The sequence below is a fragment of the Schistocerca americana genome, chromosome X (genome assembly GCF_021461395.2).
Source record: "Schistocerca americana isolate TAMUIC-IGC-003095 chromosome X, iqSchAmer2.1, whole genome shotgun sequence".
In the NCBI taxonomy this organism is placed as follows: domain Eukaryota; kingdom Metazoa; phylum Arthropoda; class Insecta; order Orthoptera; family Acrididae; genus Schistocerca; species Schistocerca americana.
Genome location: NC_060130.1, coordinates 272,524,945 through 272,537,766, shown reverse-complemented (window position 1 = coordinate 272,537,766; position 12,822 = coordinate 272,524,945). Strand labels below are relative to the sequence as shown.

The 12,822-nt window shown below is 35.3% G+C and overlaps 1 protein-coding gene across 2 annotated transcripts in view; it reads left to right on the top strand.

The window, feature by feature from the left end:
- Nucleotides 1–6,192, top strand: part of LOC124555069 (aquaporin AQPAe.a) — a 29,650-nt gene extending 23,458 nt beyond the window's left edge. The window contains exons 2-7 of one of the 2 annotated variants that reach the window (XM_047128854.1): nucleotides 705–930; nucleotides 1,180–1,323; nucleotides 2,441–2,650; nucleotides 3,293–3,373; nucleotides 4,095–4,202; nucleotides 5,659–6,192. In XM_047128854.1, coding sequence (XP_046984810.1) covers nucleotides 718–930; nucleotides 1,180–1,323; nucleotides 2,441–2,650; nucleotides 3,293–3,373; nucleotides 4,095–4,202; nucleotides 5,659–5,703 — 801 coding nt within the window. In that variant the 5' untranslated portion in view covers nucleotides 705–717 and the 3' untranslated portion in view covers nucleotides 5,704–6,192. Of the gene's footprint in view, nucleotides 1–704; nucleotides 931–1,179; nucleotides 1,324–2,440; nucleotides 2,651–3,292; nucleotides 3,374–4,094; nucleotides 4,218–5,658 lie in introns of both variants that reach the window. The other variant, XM_047128853.1, reaches the window with a different exon arrangement.
- The last annotated feature ends 6,630 nt before the right edge of the window (nucleotides 6,193–12,822 follow it).

The following is a 12,822-nucleotide window of genomic DNA, read 5'->3' as shown; positions in this document are numbered from 1 at the left end:
CATAAGCATTACCAATAGGCCTGTATAGACACTGTATGCGATTGTGCCACTAAAATAAACTTTTTTAGCTGCCGAAAAATATGAAGAGGATCTTCCTAGTTTAAGCTTACCTCAGACTACTGGGCACTTATTAACAGAGGGTTGCATTTCACTGGCAGCATACTGTATGTAAAACAGGAAAGCTTTTAATGAAGGGAGCTAAATGCAGTGTTTACAGTTGGATTGTTGAAGGAGTCACATTGGGACTCTAACAAAGAAAAAACTGAATAAGGATGACTAAATTGGAGTCTGACTATGGTCCTTCCCAAATGCTAGTTCAAATTTCTACCGATGTAATCCTGTATGATGTTGAATGAAGGTGAAAAATCATACTGAAAATAGAATTATATCTAAGATTTTTGGTATTGCAGCCAATAACACTGATTAACACTTTCCATGTTACTCATACACTGCTGCCCTTGCACTTAAAATTTCTTAATAATTGAAAGCCATGCTAATTTTCCATTATAACTTATATATTTACATAGGACAGGCCTGTTTTTATAATAGTGTAAGTGTAACTGCAATGAATGATAACTGAATTACAGTTGTCAATTTTCATGAAAGCACATTTTTAAATTACAAATTTTTTGATACAAAGCCTGTATATGCAAGTTATAGATCCCAAGTGCTTTAATGCTAATATTTAAGTTATGCTGTTTCAGATTACTGCTCAAAATGGCTGGAGGATTCAAGGAAAGGCTTGGAATTGCTGACATAACTGATAAAAATGGAATCTGGAGATGTCTGCTAGCAGAATTTATTGGTACCTTGCTGCTGAACTTCTTTGGATGTGGAAGTTGTGTATATGCTGGTAATGTACCAGGTGCTACATCCAGCCAGGTTCTCATTGCACTTACATTTGGTCTGGTCATCATGGCAATTGTGCAGGTAATATTATGGATGTGTTACAGATATTACATACGTCACTGTATGTCGTAATTATACTTTGATGCAGCAAGATAAAATACAGTATCAGTTATTCATACCTAGTTATTTGATAAATTTTATGTGATCCTAAAGCACTGACAGAAACTTGCATCTCTTTGTTTCATACTGTCCAAGAAACATTTTCTTAATGTGAACGAAGGACGTACATTTTTGGAATTAATCTGAGTTTTGCAATACCTTATTTTACAGATTGTGGGGCATGTGAGTGGAGCACACGTGAACCCGGCAGTTACTGCTGGCATGCTTGTAACGGGAAATATCACAATACTTAAGGGGCTGTTGTATATAATAACTCAGTGTGTAGGATCCATCACAGGAAGTGCAATCTTGAAGGTAAGTTTTGATAACACACATTTAAAATATCCAGTGTCATTTTTTTATTATGTTACTCCACAAGTTATAAATAATTTACTCCTGAATTTTATGGATGTTATGGTTTATATATTATGAAACACACTGCATCCTCTTAGTTCTGTTCATTCACTTGCCAGTTAAAAATTTTAAAATTATTCATAAGGATGCTTAATCTCAAAATATTTATCTATCTCTTATATTTAACACTTTACTGTCCTTTCTCTCCATGATTCATGATATTTAGGTAACATAGGTTAATTATGGTTCCATCAATGTGGCACTCTGTAATGATTAATGAAAAGGTGCTCCGTTTAGTGTGTAGAACATTATTTAGTCCAATACTAGTTTCAGGCTTTGTATTAGGCAATTTTCAAGTGGTTATGAAAACTTTACTGTAAAGAAGCACTTGAAAATGACCTAATATAGAGGCTATACAGCAGCTGGAGTGGTTTTTAATTAATCAAACAAGCAGTTGTGGCAGCACATGGGAAATGTGATACTCTGTATTGACCAAGTAGAGCAGAGTTCAACATGTGGTAGTAAACTTTCACCCCTCACATATTCAATCTGTTACAAATATCAGTGAGCAGTAACAAACACTTTGTACTTCATCCTTCTTACAGTATTATTAATTTTAATTAAGTCTATATACTCTACATTTGCAGACTTTAGATAACAATTCAACTGATTTATAAATAAAAATCCCATTTTTCATCTTATTTATCACTTTCCATAAAGAGTTTCAATCCATGTGTATTTACAGTTTACAAATAGTCCATTTTCATAATGATTTAACCTGGATTTATTTCTGTGCTTATTAAGTTTTAACTAACGACTTCAATTGAGCTACAGTGAGACATAGGAAGTTTCTGTTAGTTAGCTATAATAGCAGTCCTCATTTTGAATCTTAATTCCATGTGTAAGGAAAATGAGTGAAACATACGCATATTTGACTTTAAATATGTTTATAGGCTGTGTCTCAGTTTCATTCACGAATGAAAGATGGTTCGTGTATTTTAATGTACTCTTTGATTGTTTCAGAACTGTATGTAAATCTTTCAACAAATCTAACCATCCTAATCAACTTTTGTTTCAGGCTCTTACTCCTCCAGAAAAGGCTGGTTCACTTGGTCTGACAAATGTGGCAGAAAGTGTGACACCTGTGCAAGGCTTTGGTATTGAATTTTTCTTAGGCTTTGTCCTGGTCCTGGTTGTATTTGGTGTCTGTGATGTCAACAAACCAGAAAGTAAGGGTTTTGCTCCACTGGTTATTGGATTGACAATTGCAATGGGACATCTGGCTGCAGTAAGTATTCCTCTGCACTTATATGTCAATTTATGAATAATACTTGAATAAACATTAACATTTTTCTTTAACAATTTAATTATGGTACCTTTGGCTACTGTATTGTGTAGTTTTTTGAAGTGGTACCAGTAATACAAAGACTGAACATATAACATGAAGGTAAGTGAAGTTTTTGTAAAATCTGCAGGTTCTCAATTAAAAGCAAAAACTGTTTTGGATGTTACTGCCTATAGGCAACATTTTCCCGGGAGTATGTTTCACTGCTGTGGACATACATTTCTATGGTTTAGAAACTGATGTAATACAAAAAGACTTGCAGGTGTTCAGAGCATGTTTTTTGTATTTAATTTGCTCATATTAAATCAAAAATTATCAATAAAACCTGAATAGCAGTAGATAAAATGTACACATTTATGGAAGCTGTTACTATAATTTCATCTGCTGAACTTGTGAAAGAATTTGTTGCAATTCTTCATAAAGGTTGCAAGCTAATAAAAATACCATTTGTATTTTTATAAAGTATTCTTTTGAGATATGCACAATACATAAATTTACACGTATGATACAAGTAAATTGTGTAGAAAGAATTTCATTATTTTAAGACTATGTGTAGCATGTTCTGAACAATTTTCATTTTTCTAGGTTGATTATACTGGATCAAGTATGAACCCTGCAAGGACACTTGGATCGGCTGTCATTGCCAATGAATGGGAGAATCACTGGGTTAGTTATCTTCTAATATAGTGTTTGCTGCAATTTATCTGTCAACCATCAGCATAACTAGCAAAACAAGCTAACAAATGGAGAATATAGATCACTTCACTTCAAGTTTAAAATATGCAATAACGCACAACAGCACTCAGTATGTTCTGTTTGTAATATTGACTGTTACATACTTGCACGTATAACTTATGGACCATCATCTTATCTATTCTTTATTTCATTCATGAGAATCCTTAATATATTACTTGTTCCCAACTTCTGAGTCTCTCTGCAATTTTGAGAAAGTTTCTTGTTAGTTTACATCAGGTTGCTCTTCTTCATGATCTCCTATCTTCAAAATAGAATTACTAACTTTTTATGTTCTTGCCTTTTCCTTTCTTGTGAGATGATTCAATAAAAAGAAAAAGACAATAGAAGAAGCCTGTGACAAGAAGGAATTATAATTTATATGTTCAGTTGATATTTAAAAAAACAACATAAATAGATACTCTCTTCATTCTTCACTACATTATCATACTTCATCTGTTGACAGGCCAGTCTTTCTGATTTAACCAAGTTAACCTCTGTCTGATCTCTGTGAATGTCTATACCCTAGATACTCATTGAAATAATGTTTTACTGTGTGCAGTATCACTTCAGTTATATGACCTGCTCCCACAGTTAATATTCTGATATGTCCCACAATGTAACACATGCTAATGATGAATCACTAATTGCACAGGTATACTGGCTAGGACCAATCCTAGGTGGTATTGCTGCTGCTCTGTTATACAAGAATGCTTTTGCTGCACCATCGGCTGATGTCAACATGGAATACAGTCCAGTTCAGGTACAGGATAAAGAGGTATTATAATACCTGTCTTCATAGATACTTCTACCTGTTAGTAAAGTAAAATGTATTAATTAATGTTGGAGATTTCTTTGATGTTTTCATAATAACAAGTTACTCATCTTGTACTGAACAATTCAGCATGGATGAGTTTATGAAAATATATATTTGAGGTTCTTACACCTTGTTAAACACCTTTGAAGTTTAAAATGAATGTAGCCAAGAAATTATAAGCATCCCTAATGCTAAAAAATACCGTGCATCTCATTTACACACACACACACACACACATATATAAATACTTACATGATAGTGCACATAAAACATAATGTGCCTAGTGGTGACACCAGACACTATGAACAAGTATTGTATGTTTCAGGTCACTGAATTGTTTCAACACTGAATCCACTAGGAACATTGTACTCATCACAGACTTTCTAATGGTACAGTAGTTGAATAATGTGGTGAGATGGGTGAGAGTGGTTAGAGGCTAAAGGTCACTGACATCGATGCCATTTTAGCTCAGTTTCTGTAATTATATGTGAAAAAATTAATCATAAAATATTCAGAGGATCATCACAATGTTTAGAAGATGTAGAAAAAAGCAAAGAAATAGGTTTTCTTTGGATAGTCAGATGGCTCCCCGAGCCCTATTACTCCCAAATACAACCTCAGTATCTTAACTACTTTGACACTTCACTGAACACTGACAGTGTTATATAGTTTGACATCAGGCCATATATAAGCATAGCAATATACACATTAGGAGGAGAGAAAAAAGAAAAAAAAATTGCAGTGAAAGCTGCACACTGGCATCAAGGTAGTGTGATAACACTAGGTTCAGTATCCTACATTAAATTTGCAGATGTTCACATTGTAAAGGCTGAAGTCATTCCATTTTATCAGCACATTCCTGATGCTGAACACTGACTAAGCAAATTAGAATCACCAAACATTGATAGTTTCAGAGCATATACTATTTATTTACTGACCTGTCTGCCCACTAGGTATTTCATTGAGGGATTGTATATGAAATATTCAATAACTGCTGACATCTAATGTGTCAGAACATTCAGTAGTTCCTACAAAACTTCATAATGACTAAAAGATTGTGTTGGTACCAAACTTAAATCAGTTACTTATGTTTATACAAAACAAGTGTCACATTAGTTTCCAAAGACCTGTATGCTATGACAATAACAGCAACAGTTTGTGCCTTTTAGTCTATATCCTAGATACTCATTGAAATAATATTATAAGTAGAGAATATATCACAGATAGAGTTAAAGTGGAGGAGAAATGTGCAGATAGAGATACATTTCAGTGGAATCATACCAAATTCAACACAGTTCAATACATTTCAATTCTACATTCTACAATACATGCTTCAGCCTCTGATTTCAATATGTATATTTATAATGACACAGACTTATTTCTATTTTTCTCTTTTTTCCAGCTTAAACGGCTAGATAACCGGAAAGATGAAGATGGAATGGCTTGATCACCATAGTGGTGAACAGAAGAGAACTGTTTAGCTCATATAATGAGCTCATTGTGTGAGAAGCACATGTATTCAGATTTATATCTTCATTGCCATTGTGTGTGATAATCTCCTTGGAGGAAATGGATAGTGGTGAAAGTGATTAATTCCTGGAAAGTGTTACAGGAAATGTGGAAGAACAATTTTCAAAGAAGTCTCTTCCTTGTTAATATAAGATTGCTGTTTGTTGTAATGCATTTAGTATTTATGCTATGCCCAGAACTGTGAAGAATTTTGTACACGATAATAACAAATTGCTAGTAGGAGAAAGAAGTCTGTCATTGCACAAAGAATTTGTGAAACTCATTTATTTATATTTATTGCCTTTGTAATTGTGAAGCAGCACTTTGCTGTGTGGCTATGCTGTAAATAAACTTTTGTGAGTTTTTTATTGTACTATTTTTATAGTTGTACAAAATAAAAACAACAATCGCCCACTTTGGAAGCTAACTTCATAGAATATAATTCCAGCTACATGGTGTTTTCAAAAAGAACAGAGTCTGATTTTTCCAGTATAATGGGAAGGGTTGTGTGACAGTCTCTGTGGATGGGTTTGGTGATGGGGATGTCATATGAGTTAACAGAAATTAGATTGCCATTACTAAGATGCTTTATCTTGGCAACATGCTCAATAACGTATCACTAATTGTGAGTGGTTATGCTGACCCAATTAACCTACAGTCCAGATTTGGTTCAAATGGCTCTGAGCACTATGGGACTTAACATCTTAGGTCATCAGTCCCCTAGAACTTAGAACTACTTAAACCTAACTAACCTAAGGACATCACACACATCCATGCCCGAGGCAGGCTTCGAACCTGCGACTGTAGCAATCACGCGGTTCCGGACTGCATCGCCTAGAACCGCACGGCCACCGCGGCCGACTACAGTCCAGATTTAGCTTCAACTATGTTCTTTCTGCACCCTTGGAGCAAAGTAATCTGTGAGGACAAAATTTCGGGTTATCTGTGACAATGTAAGTAGGTTTGACATGAAATGTAAACAGCTCTCTGGTTCCAAACTTCCCAGGGGTGCATAAAGAATGGAAAAAGCACTGAAAGTGATGTATTGAAGCAATAAAGTCGTTTTTTGATAAATTTTAACACACTCTGCATATTAGTAAATGTAATTTTACGGCTTCAGTCCTGATATTTATTGGAAAAAATCTACAGCAGGTGCATATCACTTAAAAAAAGTGCTAATCTGTATTCTGTGTTTGTAAAGCTCACTGAGACTAATGAATACACACACATTATATGGTAATTAAATGGCAAATTAACTCAACTTCTGCTAGTCACACATAAAAAACAGGCCTACAAGAAAATAATGTATATGTCTGTGATGATGGTGTTACTGTCAGCAAGCTGTGAATGTCAATGAAATGTTTAAATATTAGGATACATAATTTGTTTTATGAGGAACCAAAGTCTATCATGAAATGCAATACACCCTCTAGTAAACATATTGCAGGAACTATTATAGCTCACTTAAATACCATAGTACTAATATATATTACACTCTATAACACAAGATTTGCATTCAAATACTCTATATCAGTAGTACTAAATGAAGATGTCAGCAAGGTTGCAGTCTGCCACCAATACTTTTCTCTTTTATATTGATTATATGATCCAAGAATGAAAAATCTAAGAATCTTTTGTAATTCAGCTGAGTCAGGAGAACAATAAATATTGTACCTTCCTATTTACTGACAGTAAGACAATATTAACAGTTCTGCAGGGTGCCTACAGAAATTTATTGAAGTTTTTTTACCTTCCTATTTACTGATAGTAAGGCAATATTAACAGTTCCAGAATGTGGCCTACAGAAATTTATTACCATGATACATAAAGCTGTTTGAAGATATCATATAGTAATAACTAAATTTGTAGAATTTCAAGGGAGGGACTGTATCTTCTGGCAGTTAGATGAGTTCAAACACTTCAAATATCTTCACTGTACCCTTACCTGCAATTATGATCAAGACACTGAAGTTAAAGCAGTTACTTTCCCATGAAAGGGTGGAAACATATACAGGGTGCTGTAAAGTGATTACAAAACAGAAATATGAAGTTAATTTTACAAAATTATGAATGTTCCAGCTTTGTTTCTTAGTTGTAAAATGGAAGTACTTAAATGCAGAGAAGAGTCTCTGACCCACACAGCAGAAATGAGGTTCCTGCGTGCAATAAACGTCTGCTCCAAAAGAGGGCATGTAAGAAATCATGAGATCTTCATCTACATATAGATCCCACAAGCATGAGAGAGCGTACTTCACACTATTGTTTGCAGTTGTCTGTCCTACCTCATTAGCATAAATAGCAAGGCAGAAATGACTGTTTGTGTATCTTGGTAAACAGTCTATTGTCTCTTACCTTATTCTTGTGATCACTAAGCAGGATGTTTAATGGGGCAGTTGAATTGGTTTAGTCTTTCTTAAACACTGGTTCTCTAACTCTACCCAACAGGGTTTTATGAGAACAATTTTGCCAGTCTTCCAGAGATTGCCATTTAAGTTCCATGAGAATCTTAGCTGTGTTTTATTTAAATAAAACAAGAATTATAGGAAATAGAAAAAAAGTGGAAACACCATGAGAAATGTATGCTTGAACATAAATGTAGATGTTAGCCAAGCAGGAATCTTGCATCACCTGTTGAATGTCCTCAATATTTTCCAAGTGCCAGTCACGGTCAGAACAGTGTTCTGTATAACTGTGAGTGCACTATGTCAGAGCTAAGTGAGCCCAAATGTGGACAGATCATTGTTGCTCATATGATGGGTGCTTCTGTAACCAAGGTAGCCAAACTGTACCATGTTTCAAGAGAAACTACTGAAGATTTATTCTGCATACAGGGAAAATGGATAAGTGTCATCTGCTAAGTCACAACATGCATCTAAATGTGTTGAGTGATTGTGATGGATTGTCAGTGAAGAGGACTGTGGCATATCCTGACAAAATCTGTTAGCACCAAAACAACATAAAGGAATATCCAGAAACAGGGAGCTGTAGAGTAAGATGGAACTCCAAAACCACTCATCAGTGATGCAACTGCATGTAACAAGAGAATATGGTACCAAAGCCATAAAACCTCAATAATGGAGCAATGGAAGGAAGTCATTTGGTCAAATAAGTCTTGTTTCCCATTGTTTCCAACTTCTAGCTGGGAATATGTCCCAAGAGTGAAACATAGCATGGATTTGTTGAGGATTTGGGCAGGCACATTGTGGCATTCCATGGGTCCCATTGTTACTCTGCAAGGCTGCATTACTGCCAAGGATTATGCGACAATTTTTGCTGATCAGTCTCATCCCATGACACAGTATTTGTTCCCCAATGGTGATACTGTGTTTCAAAATGACAAGACCCCTATTCACACAGCTTGCATAGCCCAGGAGCGCTTTTCTATGCACAACAGTGAATTGTCACATCCCCCTGACCACCTCAGTCACAATATCTCAATATTATTGATCCTTTGTGGCCTACTTGCATGAGTGCTATCCACTTTCATCATCGTTACCCAAACTTGCCACTATTTTGTAGGAGTAATGCTATAAGATTCTCTTAAAAGCTATACAGGACCTGTATTTATCCATTCTGAGATGATTAGCCTTGATAATGTATTGTGTTTTTGGTGTTTCCATATTACTGTCCACCCACTGTAGATGTCTGTTGCCACAGATTAATAAACAGGAATACTAAAACAAATAGATCAAACATAGAAGAAAATGCAAAAAAGCTGTACGCAAAACTTAGATACATAGCATGCATTACAAAGCTGATATAAATGGATGTGGCAGCAGATTGGAGGATCTAATTCAGGAAGCTGATGATGTTAGTGATGATAATGAGAAACTTTGAATAACATAGTTTTCTCATAGTACAGGAATAATTTCATAATTAGTATTCTTAGCCAAGCAAAGGAATATAAATTACTAAAACGATGGCATAAGTTCATGAATTTATGTATTCAGTATCTTTACAATGCCTGCTCTTCTGTTGTTTATTACATTACCATAATCAGAAAACACATGTGGAACAGCAGAGAACAAAAACAGTTCAGTTTTCAGAAGATTTCACGCCATAGAAAGAGAAGGGAATCCATCACTCATTATAAACATGAATAACGAAAGTTAAAGAGAATCATCTGCAAAATTTCCTTCTGGAGAATTTCCTGGCAGAAGGGGCCCATCCAAACCTCTCAGAACATTCACCTTACATATCTCTGAGCAAAATATCCGAAATTTTTATTTAATCTAATAAGGTTTTGATATTTTCATATGATAAATGATACAGGTTTCCCCACAGGCATTCTGTCTCTATTGTATTCTATTATTTTCATTAACTGCTGACTCCACTGGCGCATTCTCTAGAGGAATGGTCTTGTTGTATACATTTGTTGGTGCTCGACAGTGGCCCATCCAGTCTTATACAGTTGATAATTTGTTTGTTGGACATCTTTGTAGTTCGATGAGCATATTCTAAATCTAAATCTACATCTACAATCCTCAAGCTACCTGATGCTGTGCAGTGGAGAGTACTTCTAGTACTACTATTTTATTTATTTGTTTGTTCTTAGCGCACTCAGTGCAACCCAGATACTTTACAGAAAAAAACACATACAAAGTAGAATAGTATTTTGTGTGGTTAGGGCAAGAAGTTGGCTATGGCCTTATCAATGGATTCATCCTATTGTTTGACTTAGCAACTTAGGAAAACCCAAGTCAGAATGACTAGACAAGGTAGAACACTGCACCTCCCAAGTGAAAATCCATTGCATTAACACTGTCTTAGACAACTCACTTGGTGTATGGTTAGGAAAGAAAACCACATATACATAGTGTATGATAAGGTTACAACATGGACAAGAAGTATTAACAATAACTTAATTAGAACATAAAAATTTTGTTATATTTCACTTCATAAAATTAATGTGAAACATATTAACACTTTATTTAGCACTGCTGAAAAAATAAAAACACACAAATACCTGCAAGCACTATAGCCAGCACAACTAATCTTACAACCAATCTCTTATTTGAAACAGAGAAAACTGAAAACCATAGCCGAAACATTCTTTGTCAAAGATAAACATAGCATAGATGGTACATCTGTTAACAGATTAAAAAGAAGTCATCAGTAAATGAGGGATAAGTATTTTTGTTAGCTTTCATACTCATTTACACTTTCAAAACACTTCTCAACAATAAATGGTTTTAATTCCTCTCTAAAAGCTGTTACCTTTTTCAAGCTCTTTATGTATTAAAGTAGTGTATTATAAAGAATGACACCAAAATGGCTCACATGTCTTAGAGCAAAAGTTATTTTAACTCACTCTATGTGGAGGGACCAACATTTTAGAGTGATATAGCTATGGTAATTGCTGTGAGTATGCAGGTTTCCAAGATTACCTCTTACCACCAACACACGTTTGTATATGTACAGGGAAGAAACTGTAAGAATATTTATAAATAAGGGCTTGCAATGAGCCCTGCTGCATCTACACCTACAGCTATACTCTGCAAACTACTGCGAAATACATGGTAGAGGGTTGGCCCCAGTGTACTAATTATTATGGCTTTCATCTGCTCCATTCACATAAGGATCATGGGAAGAATAATTGCTGAAATGCCTGTAGCATGCCGTAATTAATCTAATCTTGTCTTTGTGATAAATATGGTAGTGATACAGAGGAGGCTGTATTATATTCCTAGATTCATCACTTAAAGTTGGCTCTAAAAACTTTCTAAGAAGGTTTTCACAGGATAGTTTTAATCTGTCTTCAAGCACCCACCAGTTCAGTTCTTTCAGCATCCTTGTGACATTCTCCCATAGATCAAACAAACTTGCGAAAATTCATGCTGTCCTTGTTTATATCCATTCAATATCCCCCATTAGCCCCATTTGGCATGGTTCAAACACAACTGAGCAATATTCTAGTGTGGGTCACATGAGTGTTTAGAGCTATATGACAAGATTTGAATAGCCATTTTCTGTAATGTAGAAATTTCATTTCCATGATCTACAAGGGATTGTTCATAACCAAAGTAAGACACTCTAGCACCTTCTGAGGAGTGTACTTCAGAAATGATTCTCAGAGTAAAACATGCAGAACTAAGTCTTTGAGAGAATTTTGTTACATGGTCTTTCCAGTTTAAGTCTTAATCAACACTCATTCTCAAACATTTTGTGTTTTTAACCCTTTTAGCTCCTTTCTATCCCATACCAGTTGGAGATCTTGGTTTTGATTCATTTTTCCAAACTGAATGTAATTTTTTTCTTCACATCAAGAGTCAGCCTGTTGTAACTCAACCATAAAATCAAGTACTTGAAGATTTGGTCAGTTGTTGTAGACTGAAATTCCTTAACATCACTTATTATTACACTGCAAACAACATTATCTTAGCTACAGTATGTCATTCACATAAATAAGGAACAGAAAAGGGCTTAACACACTGCCTTGTGGTACACCTATTTTGACCTGACAGATTGAAACTGACTGTATGTTGGACCAGTACTCAAACTCAGGACCTTTAACTTTCACAGGCAATTGTTCTACCGACTGAGCTGCTCAAGCATGACTCATGGCCCATCCTCACAACTTTACCTCCACCAGCGCCTTATCCCCTACATTCAAAACTTCACCACACAGTTTTAATTTGCCAGGAAGTTTCATATCATCACACACTCCCCTGTGGAGTGAATATTTCATTCCAGAAACATTCTCCAGGCTGTGGCTAAGCCACATTTCTACAGTACCCTTTCTTCCAGGAGTGCTAGTCTTGAAAGTTTCACAGGAGATCTTCTGTGAAGTTTGGAAGGTGGGAGATGAGGTACTGGTGAAAGTGAAGGTCTGAGGGTGAGTTATTACTCATGCTTGGGTGGTATAGCACTTGCCCATGAAAGGCAAAGATCTTCAGTTCGAGTCACAGTCAAGTATACAGTTTTAATCTGTTTGTTTTGCTTATGGTACCTTAATTCATTTGTTTATAGATGAAATCAGCTTGTTTCTTCTTGTTCACTGAAAAATGGTGTATGACCATTTCAATAAACCACGGGCAGTTCAATGGTTCTTTTCCAG